Source organism: Mirounga leonina, unplaced genomic scaffold (genome assembly GCF_011800145.1).
Source record: "Mirounga leonina isolate KUSES-001 unplaced genomic scaffold, KU_Mleo_1.0 Mir_94, whole genome shotgun sequence".
Taxonomy (NCBI): domain Eukaryota; kingdom Metazoa; phylum Chordata; class Mammalia; order Carnivora; family Phocidae; genus Mirounga; species Mirounga leonina.
The window spans coordinates 58,021,356-58,033,696 of record NW_023270855.1 but is presented as its reverse complement, the minus strand read 5'-3'; the positions used below and the strand labels follow the sequence as shown (position 1 = coordinate 58,033,696).

Below are 12,341 nucleotides of genomic sequence, written 5' to 3'. Positions count from 1 at the left end.
CGATCCCAGGACCCTGAGATCATGACCTGAACTGAAGGCAGACGCTCAACTGACTGAGCCACCCAGGTGCCCCTATTTTGTTTTTAATTTAAACATACAGAAAAGTGTAACCAGCAACTCAGAGCTGGTGACGCAACATGGCCAGCCCCTCCCAGTCACTTGCCACGCCCAACGGTGGCCCCTGTCCTGACTCCATTTACGCTGTCCGTGTGCATCACTTACGTCTCGACTACGCTGTGTCCTGCCCTTGCCTGTGTGACTCAGAGCCGCGGCGGTCAGATTCACCACCCTGCTGCAGGAGTGATCCAGACTGGTTTTGGGTGGTGATGGACAGTATTTCACTCAGTTTATGTACACCATTCCACTGTTGGTTGGAGTGGTTTCCAGTTTGTGGTTATTGTGACGAAAGCTGCTAGGAACATTCTAGAACTGGCCTTTGGTGAGCAGAGCTCTTGTTTCCTTGGGCACACACCTGTCAGAGATTGCAGGGTGAGCATTCGAGTGTCCTGGGGAGGCTGATGCAAATGACCACACACTGGGAGGCTTAAAACTAGAGATTTATTCTCCCACATTCTGGAGGCCAGAAGCCGGATGTCAGGGCCTGGCAGGACCAAGCTTCCTCCGCAGCCTCCAGGGGAAAGGTCCTTCACCTGTTCCAGCTCCTGGCAGCTCCAGGCCTCCTCGGGCTTGCGGCTGTGTCCCTCCAGAGTCACCTCCGTAGCCACGCAGCTGTCTCCTCTGTCTGTCTTATGAGGACACCTGTCACTGGGTTTAGGTCCCACCTGGTTAATCCAGGATGATCTCATCTTGAGACTCTTAATTGCATCTGCAAAGACCTTTTTTCCAAATAAGGTCCCATTCACAGGTTCTGGAGGTTAGGACCTGGATATGTGCTCAGCCTGCCATAGTGAGGACTGCTTCACTTAGAGCAGCACGGCCAAGCTGTTCTCCACGGTGGCTCCCGCATGGCCCGCATGTAACCCCAGGGGGCTGTGGGACAGCCCGGAGGCTCTCAGCAGCTGTTGGGACCGCGTCCTAGTTCAGGGTCAGAAGGAAGGGAGAGCAGGCCCCGGGCAGGCAGTAGGGGGCTGCTGGCTGCAGAGAATTAAAAATAGTAAGAAAAGCATGGGAAGCCCAGAGCCAGCCTCCTGCAATGTTGTGGGGAAAACCTTTCGGGGGAACCAATGAAATAGTCATTGCGGTTATCATCCTCTTACTAACAGGACGCGTTTCAAACTTGCCTGCTTTTGTCCTTTCTCCTTGACTAAACACCTCCTCCTGAGGGAAGTGGGTCCAGAGAATTCGCAGCTGTGCCCCCCGCCCCAGGCCTCAGCCAAGGGAGCTGGCCGCAGGTGGACGGTCCTTACTGCCACCACCCCCCCCCCCCCGTGCCCCTTCGGGCGACTTTTCAGCCTCTAACCCAAACGGGCATTGCCCATTCCCAAGGGGACACGGTAACTAATAAGAACTGAGAGCCAATGACTGTAGAGAGGGAGACAGCTCCGGTAGCCCGCTCCTGTCACTCTACGTGACCACCTGTAGTTTTCATCCCTGGGCCGGACTTGAATGTCTTTAGAATTGCAACATCTTCTTCTCTCTTTTAATTGTTCAAGTGTTCGTTTTAAAGCTAAAGAGCAAATCCGAAATCAAGAGCATGTCCGCTGTGGTTGTTACACGATGGTCCCTGGAAACAATGTTGCCGTGCAGAGGAGGGGGCAGTGAAGACATGGGGTCCCCGCTCGTGGGGCCACTGCCATCCCGTCCGCCAGAGTGCACCCCGTGCTGGCCTCTCCTCGCCGGCTGGGCCAGCTGGCTTGGGAACCCGGGACAGGGCCGCCCCATGGATCCCCCACTCCCCGACATACCCCACGACAGCAGGGAGGCAGAGGGGGCACCCGTGGGCTAAGAGGGGCTGGCAGGACTGACAGGCATGGAGGGGCCCTGGGCGTGGGTGCCGTGTACAGAGGCTGGCGTGCGGAAGGAGGTGGCAAGCATCCAGGAGAGAAGTGGGCGCCAGTGAGGGGCACGGGCATGGGGCCCCTGGGGGCTGCAGGCAACTCCAGGGGCCTTGAATCCCTTCCTTTCCCATCCTGCCACCAGGGGGCGCCCAGGCCCCACGCCTCCTCCAGAACTGTGCCCCATTTTCCGCGGAGGGACTGGAGGGATGCCCCACCTTCAGCACTCCTGCTGGAGGACAGGGCTAGGCCTGGACGGAGAGGCTGGGGGCGGAGGGACTGGGGGCGCAGTCCAAGGAGCGTGGTTCCCATGCTCAGAGCTGCGAGGGGCTGAAAGGGGACCCGCAGATGGGGAAACAGGCCAGGGAGGGGCAGGGTCTGCCCCTGGGTCACCTGCAAGGAGGTCAGGGGGCTGAACCTGAGACCCCCCAGTTGAGCATCCCTTGTCCTAGAGAAAAGCACAACCAGGGATGGTACCAAATGACAGCATGAGCCATCCCATCAGGGAGGGAAGGTAAAAGGGTGGCTCTTCCAGGGATCCCCAAGGAGAAGGTTTGCTGAATGACACCCACCAGGTACCCCCAAATCACACATGACCGAGGCTCCAGAATATATGAGTAGCAGATCTCCAGCGCGTAGGGGACAGGCTGAGAGCTGCGACCAGCCTCCTCTGCTGGGGAGCGACCCTGGATGGCATGCCAGGAAAGTGTGGCCCCCAAGGGGGCATGGGAGGGGGCGCTGGACCAGGAGAAGGTTGAGGGCTGGGGTGCATACACTGTGACAGCATGATTGCGAGTCCAACTACCAGCACATCCTGGGATCTCTGCGGCCAAGTATGCTTAACTTGGGTGCCCTTGTTTTTAAAAAGTGCTTGTAAAAGTTACATAGGAATAAACAAGGGATGGATAGCAGAGTTGCCTGAAAGAAACCCAGCCAGGGGTGCCCGGCTGGCTCGGTCCGTGGAGTGTGTGACTCTTGATCTCCAGGTTGTGGGTTCAGACCCCACGATGGGTGCAGAGGCTACTTTAAAAAATAAAAACTTTAAGAAAGAAATTAAGAAAGAGAGAAAGAGGGAAGGAACAAAAGAAAGAAACCAGCCAGAATTGCTGAGGCTCTCCAGATTATCTCTGGACTTATGGTAGCCAGGCAAGAGGGGAAGTGGGTACATTACAGTATCTGGTTAGGCGTGTCTTCTGGGGAGCGTGCCTGTTTGTTAGAGTGTCTTTGAATACATGCAGCCTATGTGTGTCCGTGAGAAGAGAGAGCACATGGTGTCAGGTTGTTAAACAGCAATGAGCTTCCTGGTAGCAAGGGCAAGAGGGGAAATGGATACATCATAATGTCTTCCTTTGGGCCTTGCTTGTTTGTGACAGTGTCTCTAAGAAAGTGAGTGTGAGGCAAAGGGGATAAAAGCAGACACAAAGTTTCAAAGTGTAAAATATCTACGAGTTTCCTGGCAGCCAGAGTGAGAGAGGAAATGAGTTCGGGTCTATTCAGTGCATCCTCACCACTGGCTCCTGCTCATGGCAGTGGATCTGATCGTGTGCAGGGCCGTCTAAGCATGTGTGATGGGAAGTCACATAGCTGTGGATGGGAGATATTTCTAAGCTCACTGGAGGCCAGGGCAAGAGGGGAAATATGCTGAGTTTGAGCCTGGTCTAACATGGTCCAGCATGTCTTTCTTGCTGCACGTGGCAAGGGCCTTGTCGAAGGGCTCAGACAGGGCAGTGACGGGCGGCCAGGCGCACACGGCTGTCCTCAGCGGGGCTCCAGGCCCGGGCATAGCCCGTGTGGGGCAGCAGTAGTCGGTCTTGAGTGCCATCCGGGCTGATGAGGCGCTGGACAGCCAGCAGATACTCACGGTGGAGGTCCAGCCGGGGGCAGGGGCAGCGACCCAGTGCCCACACGTACTCGAGGGCCCGCAGTGGCGAGCGGTTCTTGTAGATGAGCTGCACTTGAACCTCATAGCGCGTCTCCTGGGCCTGGTGCAGGCGGCTCAGCACTCGGGCCCTGAATACTGCAGGCAGGACCGCGTGGAGGCTGGCTGGACGCTCTACCCTGGGCACCCATCCACACGCACCCCATTGCCAGAAAAAGGAACTGGGGTCACATGGGGCCACTGGAGGTCCCTGGGGACTGGGGGTGGGGGAGGGGCGGGGGTCAGGTGAGGTCAGGGATCAATGAGAGGTCAAAGGTCAGATTAGGGCAAAGGGTCAGAAGGAGTCCAGTGGGCGTCAGGTCAAAGAGTCAGAGGTAAAGTCAGGCCGCAGGGGAGGGTCAGCAGCTCAGGGGTCAGGCTCGGGTCAGTTAGGAGCCAGGTAAGGGCTGGGGTTCAGAGTCTCTCACCAAAGTCGCCTCGACAATAGTACAGCAGCCGGTGGGCGCGACCTCGGGTGTCAGGGCAGCGTCCGCAGGGGTCTGTGGGGGTGGCACAGTAAGGGGCACAGGCCTCCCCTCCCTACTTGCTCCACCCTGGCCATGCCCGCCTCACCTGGGGTCGGGGTCGGGGTCGGGGTGCGCAGGGCACTGGGAGCTGGGGCTGCAGGGAGTTCGGGGGCCTGCGGTTCTACCTCCCGAGGCTGCTGCTGCCGCAGGGACCAGCCCACGGCCTGCGCCTGTGCCTGGAAGGGCCCGTAGCGCTCCCGCGGGAGCCAGAACTCGAACGCGATGCCGGGGTTGGGCTCCTGCAGGAGGACCTGGAGGGGTGTCACACCTAGGGAGCCGCACTGGGACCTGATGGCCCGGCTTCCCCTCTCCGACCCCTGCCTCCCGCCCCCCTCCTGTAACCCAACCATCCCCTACCTCTGCCACCCCCGCCTCACTGCCCAGCTGCCCCCTGCAGAAGTTGGCCCGCACCTGCAGGAGCAGGTCTTGGGACGTGGGCCCAGCCGCGCTCAGCGTCTCCTCTGGCCCTGCAGCGCGGGTGTAGACCACACGGGTTCCCGCCGCCTCGTAGGTCCCGGGTGGGCTGACCACCCAGTTCCCGTTGAGCACGTAGCGTCCGTCGCCCCCTATCAGCGCTGCAAGGGAAAGGTCAGCCCGGGCTCCGGGACCGGCCCGTCCAGCCTCCCGACCCTGGCGTCCTCCTCCCCCCCGCCTCAGGCTCCCCGGCTGCTCCCAGGCGGTCAGCAGGGTGCCTCCCCCCTCGGACCCCGCGATACCCAGGTGGTTGCGGCTCCGGTGGGCTACACGGATGTGTCTGGCGCCCTCGGGGATCAGGGTCACGTTCCAGTACCCAGCGAAGGCACCTGGACGGGAGGAAAGGAGGGTGTTGGGGCGCAGGTGGGAGGGTATTTGAGGGACGATTTGAGGACTAAATGAGATACTGCGGTAAGAGATACCAGGAGTCCTGGTAACCCCCAAACGATCGGTTAACTTTGGAGTTAGGAGGATTATTCTCGATTAAGTGCAGCAGGGAGAGTTAGAAACCCATCTGTTCCTAGGAGGGCTGGGCCACCTGGCAATAACCAATCAGAATGAAGAGCGGGGGGGGGCTGGGCCACAGACTGCCCAATCAGCTCGCGACTTCGCTTCCGGGCCCGAGGCTCGTTAAAGGGCCCGCTCTGGGTTAGCAGGGAGGACGGAGAGGGCGGTCACCGGCGTCTCGGAACACGCGCTGCACCAAAAGGCACGACTCGTTGGTGCCGCCGCAGCGGCCGCAGTGGTCTTCGCGGGCGTCCGAGCCCAGCAAACCGTCACAGCCGGCGCTCTACAGGGGCGAGGAGGACAGGCGCGGCTTCACCGACAGCCCCCTGCCCCGGACCGTCCTGGGGGGCGGGACCCACGAGTAAAGGGGCGGGCTCTGGAGGGCAGAGGCTGCGGTGGAACCTAGCGGTGGGCGGGACGTGGGGAGGGGATGGTCCATGTGGGGGCGGGGCTTAGGGAAGAGGGTGGGACCGGGGACTGAACGGGTTGGGGGTCTGAGGTCCCGGCCCCGGGTGTGAGACGGACGGGGCTTTGCGGGGTCCCGCGAGGCCTTACGAGGCAGCGGCCAGCCACGCAGAGCCCCTGGGTCCCCGGGCTGCAGGGGGTGCCATCCAGGACGCGGCCGAAGCTGTGGTAGAAGGCGTGGCCCTCGGCCAGACAGTTGAGGTCGCACTGGTTGGGCGCTGGGGGCGGGAGGAATTGTGGGGCCAGTGGAGTACCTCTGTCGGAGTTCCAGCCTCCTCCCCCTCAGGCAGATGAGGCCCGGAGACTCAGCCAAAGCCACACATGGAGGTTGAGGCAGAGCCAGGGCTGGAACCTAAGCATTCTGCCCCCAGCTCCCGGGGACTGTCCCAGGCAAGTATCCTGGGCCTGCGTACACGCATGCGCGCATGCTTTCATTCATTCAGGTTAAGCTCTCGCCTTAGGGAGTCCCTACACGTTATCCATTGCTAACATCCTTACGCATTCTTCATTCATTCTTTAGTTCTGCAAACACTGACAGAGCACCCACTACTTTCCCAACACTGTTCCAGGCTCTGGGGTACAGCGGTGGCAGAGGTCACACAGCACTTGGGCCCTGCACCCAGCATGTGCCCAATAAAAAGCGTTCAGTGCTGACGGAATTCTGCACAGCCTGGGTGTGTCACTGGCCCTCCCCAGGACTCAGTTTCCCCCTCTGCCTGGCAGTGGGGCAGAATGGGAAGTCCAATCGCAGGCACAAGCCCACATAGCCCTGATTCCTGCTCCTCCTGGCTCCCACCCCCCTGAGCCTGGCACACTGGCCTTGGGCCTCTGTGGGGGTGGGATCACGGCAAATCTCCTCTAATTCTTAGGGGAAAAAACCCCAACCTCCCCCTCAAAAATACCCAATGAGGTCGACAGATGGAATGTTCTCCATATCTGTATCTGCTTCCACTCTAGGGTCTAAAGCTGCCTGTTTCCTTTAAATCTGGAGGCGCGCTGCCCTGGGCACACAGTTATGTAACTTGCTGCCTTCAGCTAAATGCGGCAACATTTCCTGCTACTGGGATAAGTTTGAGAACTCTTGGCCTCTGGATACAGCTCCAAGTAAATCCTCAGCCTGGTGATCAACCCTGAGCAGGACAGACCCTGCCCCTCCCTCTGCTCCTGTTTCACAGGTCACATTGCTCTCCCTCCCCCACACCATCATTTCAACTCCTATATATCCTTCAAAGCCCCAGTGCTAATGTTCTCTTCTCCTTGCAGTCCTCCAGTCTTCTTGCTTTCTTAGCAACCCCTTCTCCCTGCCTCTTCTGGACCAACAGGAGGGAAGGCTACTCACCACCATAGAAAGGCACCCACTGGTAAGTCTTCTGGGTGCCCAGGACAGGGTGGCCATTGTAGAGGGCACACTGGAGATCTCGGAAGGGAATGGCCCCTAGGGGACAGTCCTGAGGACAAAGATAGGTCCGAGGCTGGGAGAGCCCCAGGGGAGCCCAGAGAACCTGGGAGGGTGGCAATGGTATCTGGGGGTGTGAGCCGGGAAACAGAAGGTCTTCAAGGCCCAGCCAAGGGTCTGGGAGGTAGACAGAACTTACTGGCAAAGGGCAGAGGCGGTACTCGTGGGAGTCTCCCCAGCACGGCTCTCCCCCAGGAAACCTACAAGGAGCAAGATGGCCAGAGCGTGGCTAGGACCCCCAGTAACCTTCTTTCTGGAGCTGGCCTGCCCCCCCCCCCACCTTTGGCCTGGTCAGCCCCACCCACATTCCAGTTGGATCAGTGGGATTAAAAGGCACAGCATGTGTGGGCAGGCTGAGGGTGCGGCCAGGAGTGGGGCGGGCTGGCAGGAGAGGGGGGGCAGACACCCCCTCTCACCCCACCCCACCCAGCCAAACCCCAGCTTTCTGCTCACCAGAAGCAGCGCCTGCTGCGCACCGAGAGACCTCGCCCACAAGAGCTGGAACAGCGGCTCCAGGAACCCCATGGGGTCCACTCACCTGGACCCTACTTGGGGAGAGAAAGGCACCATCAGCATGGAGAGGAGCCCGGAGGCCCCCAGACCACTGGCCAGCTCCCTAAGTCCACTGGCTCCCTGGACTCATGTCCCCCCTTACCTGAGCACTGCCCCCTAAACCACAGTTCAGGAGAGTCCACAGCAGAAGGAGGTTCTGGAGGGGGCGGAGTGTGGGGGAGCAGGGAGGGCGCTGCAGTGGGGGTGCCAGCAGGCCAGGGTCTGAACCCCAGCTCTGTCCCAATTGGCTGTGTGATTTGGGGCAGTAATTTAACCTCTCTGGGCCTCTGTTCTTGTCTCTGAAAAGTGGGGTAATAACAGAGCCCCCGTTACAGGAAAATTTCAGGGGCCCATCGGATCAGGGAAGAAAGATAGGTGGCACAGAGCCTGGCAGTGGAGAGGGAGAGCTCAAAGAATTATCTGCTGGTATTATTATTGACTGTGTGTTGTCTTAGAATGTACACAGTAGGTGCTAAATCTGTGTCTGATTATGGAAGGAATCATTCCAGGAGAGTGCATGGGTGTCTCCAGGGTTGGGGCCCTATAACCACTCACCCCACCATTGTTGTTTCTACCTTCCTGTGTGACCGAGGGCCAGCCACTCCACTTTCCCGGGCCTCAGTTTCCCCATCTGTGCCATGGGGACCAGCTGGACTCAGTCCAGGGCTCTAGGAGGGACTTTGCAGAGGTGCTGCTGCTGGGGGCTGAGTCAGGGCCCGAGTCCCTGGCGGAAGCCCTCTGCCTGCCCCTGGGCCTCCAGGACCACCTCAGCTTCCAGACCCGAGGCAGCAGGGAGCCCCTGGATTGAGGGATAACAAGGGGGGGGTGACCTGGCCCCAGTCCAGTCGCCGACTCCTGACCGCATGTGCAGAGGATGTGGGCCCCACCGAGGGTGGCCTGCAGAGGTAAAGGGGCCACTGATGAGAATGATGCAGGAAAGAGGGAGGCATCCGGGGGTGAGTGGATTGGGGTGGGGCAGACTTTCCCTCCCCAGGCCTCAGTCTCCCCATCTGTCAGGGGAAGGATGAAGTCACTCGCCATCCACACCCTCCTCATCACCATGGCATTGCTGGAGAAAGGGGGAGGGAAGTGGCCACCTGGTGAGTCCTTTCTCAGGCCACGGCCAGGCTGCCTGGTGGTCAGCAGAGCCCGAAGGATGCGAAGGACAAGCTGGAGGTGTCTAGCCCCGAGGTCCTGGGCACTGGTCCTGTACCAGTGGACCCTCTGGGCCCTTTTGAGCCCCAGTTTCCCTGGTTCTCAGGCCCTGGCTCTGACATTCCCACCTGGGGCATCAGGGGCTGGGGGCCCTGGTGGCTCCAGGGGCTGAGAACCTTGGGGGCCACTGGGCAGGTCCCCTTCTCTGCCCAGAGCTCTGTAGCCAGCTGTGTCTCTGCCCCTCTCTGAACCCAGAGCCCTGGCCAGCTTGGGAAGAAGTTGGTTGGAGAGCTGAGATAGGGGCAGAGGGCTTGGCCTTCTGACGCCCCCTCTCCCACCACACACACTCAGCACTAGCTTGAGGGGAGGGAGTCTAAGTGGTGGGAACTGAGGGGCTAGAAGCACCATCTTTTACTCCCCAGAGACCCGTCCCAGAGGAGCAAGACACACGTCATTCTGGCTGCACTCCTGACTGCAGGTGTGATCCCAGGGCAAGCCACGCCTCTTAGGCCTCAGTTTCCCCAGGAGGAAGTGGGGAAGAGCTTTCTCCCATCCTGGGGACTGCTGCCTGGCCAGCCCCTAGCCGGACCGGGCCCTGGGACGGGGAGGAGAAGCCAGCCGGGATAGTGGGAGGATAGGAAGAGGGACTTACCGGCTACGTAGAGCCCAGGCGGCACGTCCTGGCTCCCCGGGCGGCCCCAGGACGAGCGGAAGCGGCGGGGCCCGCGGGGAGGGGCGAGGGGGAGCCAGGGGCAGCCCCTCCCACCCGGCCTCCCGGGGCGCGCCCAGGCCGGGGTCCGCAGGGGCCGCAGCCCCGTGCGCCCTCGCGCGGCCGTTGCGCGCCTCGGCGCGTATCTACGGCAGGGGACTGCCCCGCGCGGGCCCCGGTCCCCCGGAGCCGCGGCCTGGTGTTCCAGCGCACATATCCCGGTGACCTTGGAAAGCCCAGGGCGGGGGAGCCGTGCGGGAACTGACCGCCTCTACCCCCCACCCCGGGGCTGCTATTCCGGGCGCCGCGCTCAGGGCCAGGGAATGTGCGAGAACCGAGGTGGCCCTGCCATGGTTCCGGGAGTCCGGGACGCTGCCTCCTTTCCACCGACGCCCAGATCGCGTCCCCGCGAGGGTCCCCTTTCCCGGTCAGTCCCCCTCTCCCCTGCTCCTCCCTCCTAACCCTCCCTCAAGGTCATCCTACTGAGGAACCCCGCTCGCCTGGGTTGCAATCCTGGGGTTCCCACTCCAGGTCCCGGCCACCCCCGGAGCAGGGCCCCAACGCACTGAGAGAAGCTCGGCTCCAGGGGCCAGGCGTGGGGGCGGAGAGCCCCCTTCCAGCCCTGCCAGGAGCATTCCCGGCACTGCTGTCACCAAAGGACATGCCCCACCCTGCCTTCCGCTCTCCCTGCCTGGCCGCGGGCTGTGAGCTGCGGCTTTGGAGGCGGACCCGGGTCCAGAAGACCCGTTTCCCGGCCGGCAGCGGCCCCCTCCCTAGGATTTTAGTTTTCCCATCCAGGCAGTGGGGTCCGTGGGGTTCCTCACTTCACTCCCCACAGGCACTGTGTCCTGCTGTGTATACAGGAGTCACTCAAGCGGCCAGGAGGGTATGCAAGACACTTCCGAGGGGGGACCTCAGCTCTTTTTGAGGGCTGACAAGGACCGAGTTACCCCAGGGCTCCCCGCCACCCCACCCTTTCCCAGCTTGGCTTCTGTGCCAGCCCCCTCCCCCTGCTCATGCAGCAAGCACTAGGTGCCCTCTGCTCACCCCCTCCCCTGGCTCCTTGCTCTTGCCCATGATGTTCCCTGACGGGTGGGTTGAGGAGATGGGGACACCAAGGGGATGATGAGTGGACTGCCCCTCTGGTCAGAGGCAAGCCCAGGCTCAGCTTGATTGCCCCCTCCTCCTGGAAGCCCACTGTGGGGTGTCCAGCCCTGACCACGGGGAGGGCGGTTACCAGTCCAGCTCTGTCTGCCTTCCAGCCTGGAGAAGCTCAGAGCAGGTCGACTCGATGCCATCTATGCATGCAGTCTTTACTGAGCACCTACTATGTGCAGGTATGGCTGTGAATGACCCAGCTAACTAGGCTGAGGGAGGCAGCCCCCTGGGAGTGCAGAGTCCTACCTTTCGATCGGGACACCCAGAGGCAATAGCCCAGGCCCACTGCAGATGGGGTTGGGGGTCAGCAAGGCCCTCACTGAAGAGGCAATTGCCACAAGGAGGAGGGCAGCGCGGGCGGAGGAGACAGCCTGTGCACAACCCCTGAGGTGAGAATAAGAGAACAAGGGACAGTCGGGAGGTCAGGGTGGGGGGCGGAGGTGAGGTCAGAGGGGCGTCGTGGGATGGGAGCCCTGGAGGTGGGGGAGGGTGTTCTAGTCTTGGAAAAGCCACATCTGGCTGCCGTGGGGGCCAAGAAGGCAGCGAGGAGGCAGCGGCGTCCTGGGGGGAGAGCCCCCGTGCTGGCATTTCGGGTGGAGGTGAGGAGCCTCGGGCGGCTCTCAGCTGTTGGGGAGCAGAGCATGTAGGAGTTCCATGGGGGGTGATGGTGGGAAGAGGTGAGGCGGGAGCTTGGCCTGAGCTGCTGGAAGGGAGGTGCCCATTGGCTGGGGTGGGGGGGCAGGCATGGGAGAACACGTGCACAGGTCGCTCCTGGACGGGTCTGGGGTGAGACGTCTGTGGGCCAGCAAGAAGAGGCTGGGAGACCAGGGGCTTTGTCTGGCTGGAGAGAGGTGGGTGTCCTTGACACATGGGGGTGTTTAGAGGCGTGGGTGAGATCACGGGGCATGAGCATGGATGGAGTGAGACGAGGGCCTGCGTACCAGGGGCCTGGGATGGGGGAGGCGAAGGGGGGGATGGGGTCCTAGAGGCCTAGGGATGTTGGGCTTCAGGGAGGAGGGGGGGGATCAGCATTGCCAGAGGCAGTCAGTGACCTTGATGAGGTTAATCCTGGTTGGACGGGGCCTGAGAAAGGGTCGCAGGAGAGGCGGTGGGGACAGCAAGGGCAGGCACCGTCTGCTGAGCACCTACTGTGTGGTAGCTGTAGGCTGGGGCCTGAGGGGCGTCAGGAATAAATCAGGCTTGGCTCAGGGGCTCCACCAAGTGGACAGTCTCCTTCCCTCAGACGGGCCTCATTCCTTGAGTCCCAGGCCAAAGAGCTATGCAGGGAGTGCATACAGCAGGCACTGTGTCCTGGTGTGTATACAGGAGTTGCTCGAGCGGCCAGGAGGGTATGCAGCAGGCCCTGTGTCCTGCAGGGAGTGCATACAGCAGGCACTGTATCCTGCTGTGTATACAGCAGTCACTCGAGCGGCCAGAAGGGTATGCAGCAGGTGCTGGGTCCTGC

At 61.2% G+C, this 12,341-nt stretch overlaps 1 protein-coding gene across 3 annotated transcripts; it reads right to left on the bottom strand.

Moving 5' to 3' along the window:
- Nucleotides 1-2,812: 2,812 nt before the first annotated feature.
- Nucleotides 2,813-9,741, bottom strand: ADAMTSL5 (ADAMTS like 5). 3 transcript variants are annotated; one of them, XM_034997135.1, is made up of 13 exons: nt 9,662-9,741; nt 8,685-8,751; nt 7,958-8,153; nt 7,756-7,847; nt 7,442-7,502; nt 7,186-7,294; nt 5,937-6,064; nt 5,553-5,664; nt 5,117-5,203; nt 4,812-4,975; nt 4,447-4,651; nt 4,302-4,373; nt 2,813-3,972 (listed from the first exon to the last, which is right to left on the bottom strand). In XM_034997135.1, the coding sequence occupies exons 2-13, from the start codon at nt 8,717-8,719 to the stop codon at nt 3,671-3,673; spliced, it is 1,563 nt and encodes a 520-aa protein (XP_034853026.1). In that variant the 5' UTR covers nt 8,720-8,751; nt 9,662-9,741; the 3' UTR covers nt 2,813-3,670. The 3 variants fall into 3 exon arrangements, with proteins under 3 accessions (XP_034853026.1, XP_034853024.1, XP_034853025.1); XM_034997133.1 differs by having other exon boundaries at nt 8,430-8,751; nt 9,662-9,684; XM_034997134.1 differs by having other exon boundaries at nt 4,447-4,639; nt 8,430-8,751; nt 9,662-9,684.
- Between the last annotated feature and the right edge of the window lie 2,600 nt (nt 9,742-12,341).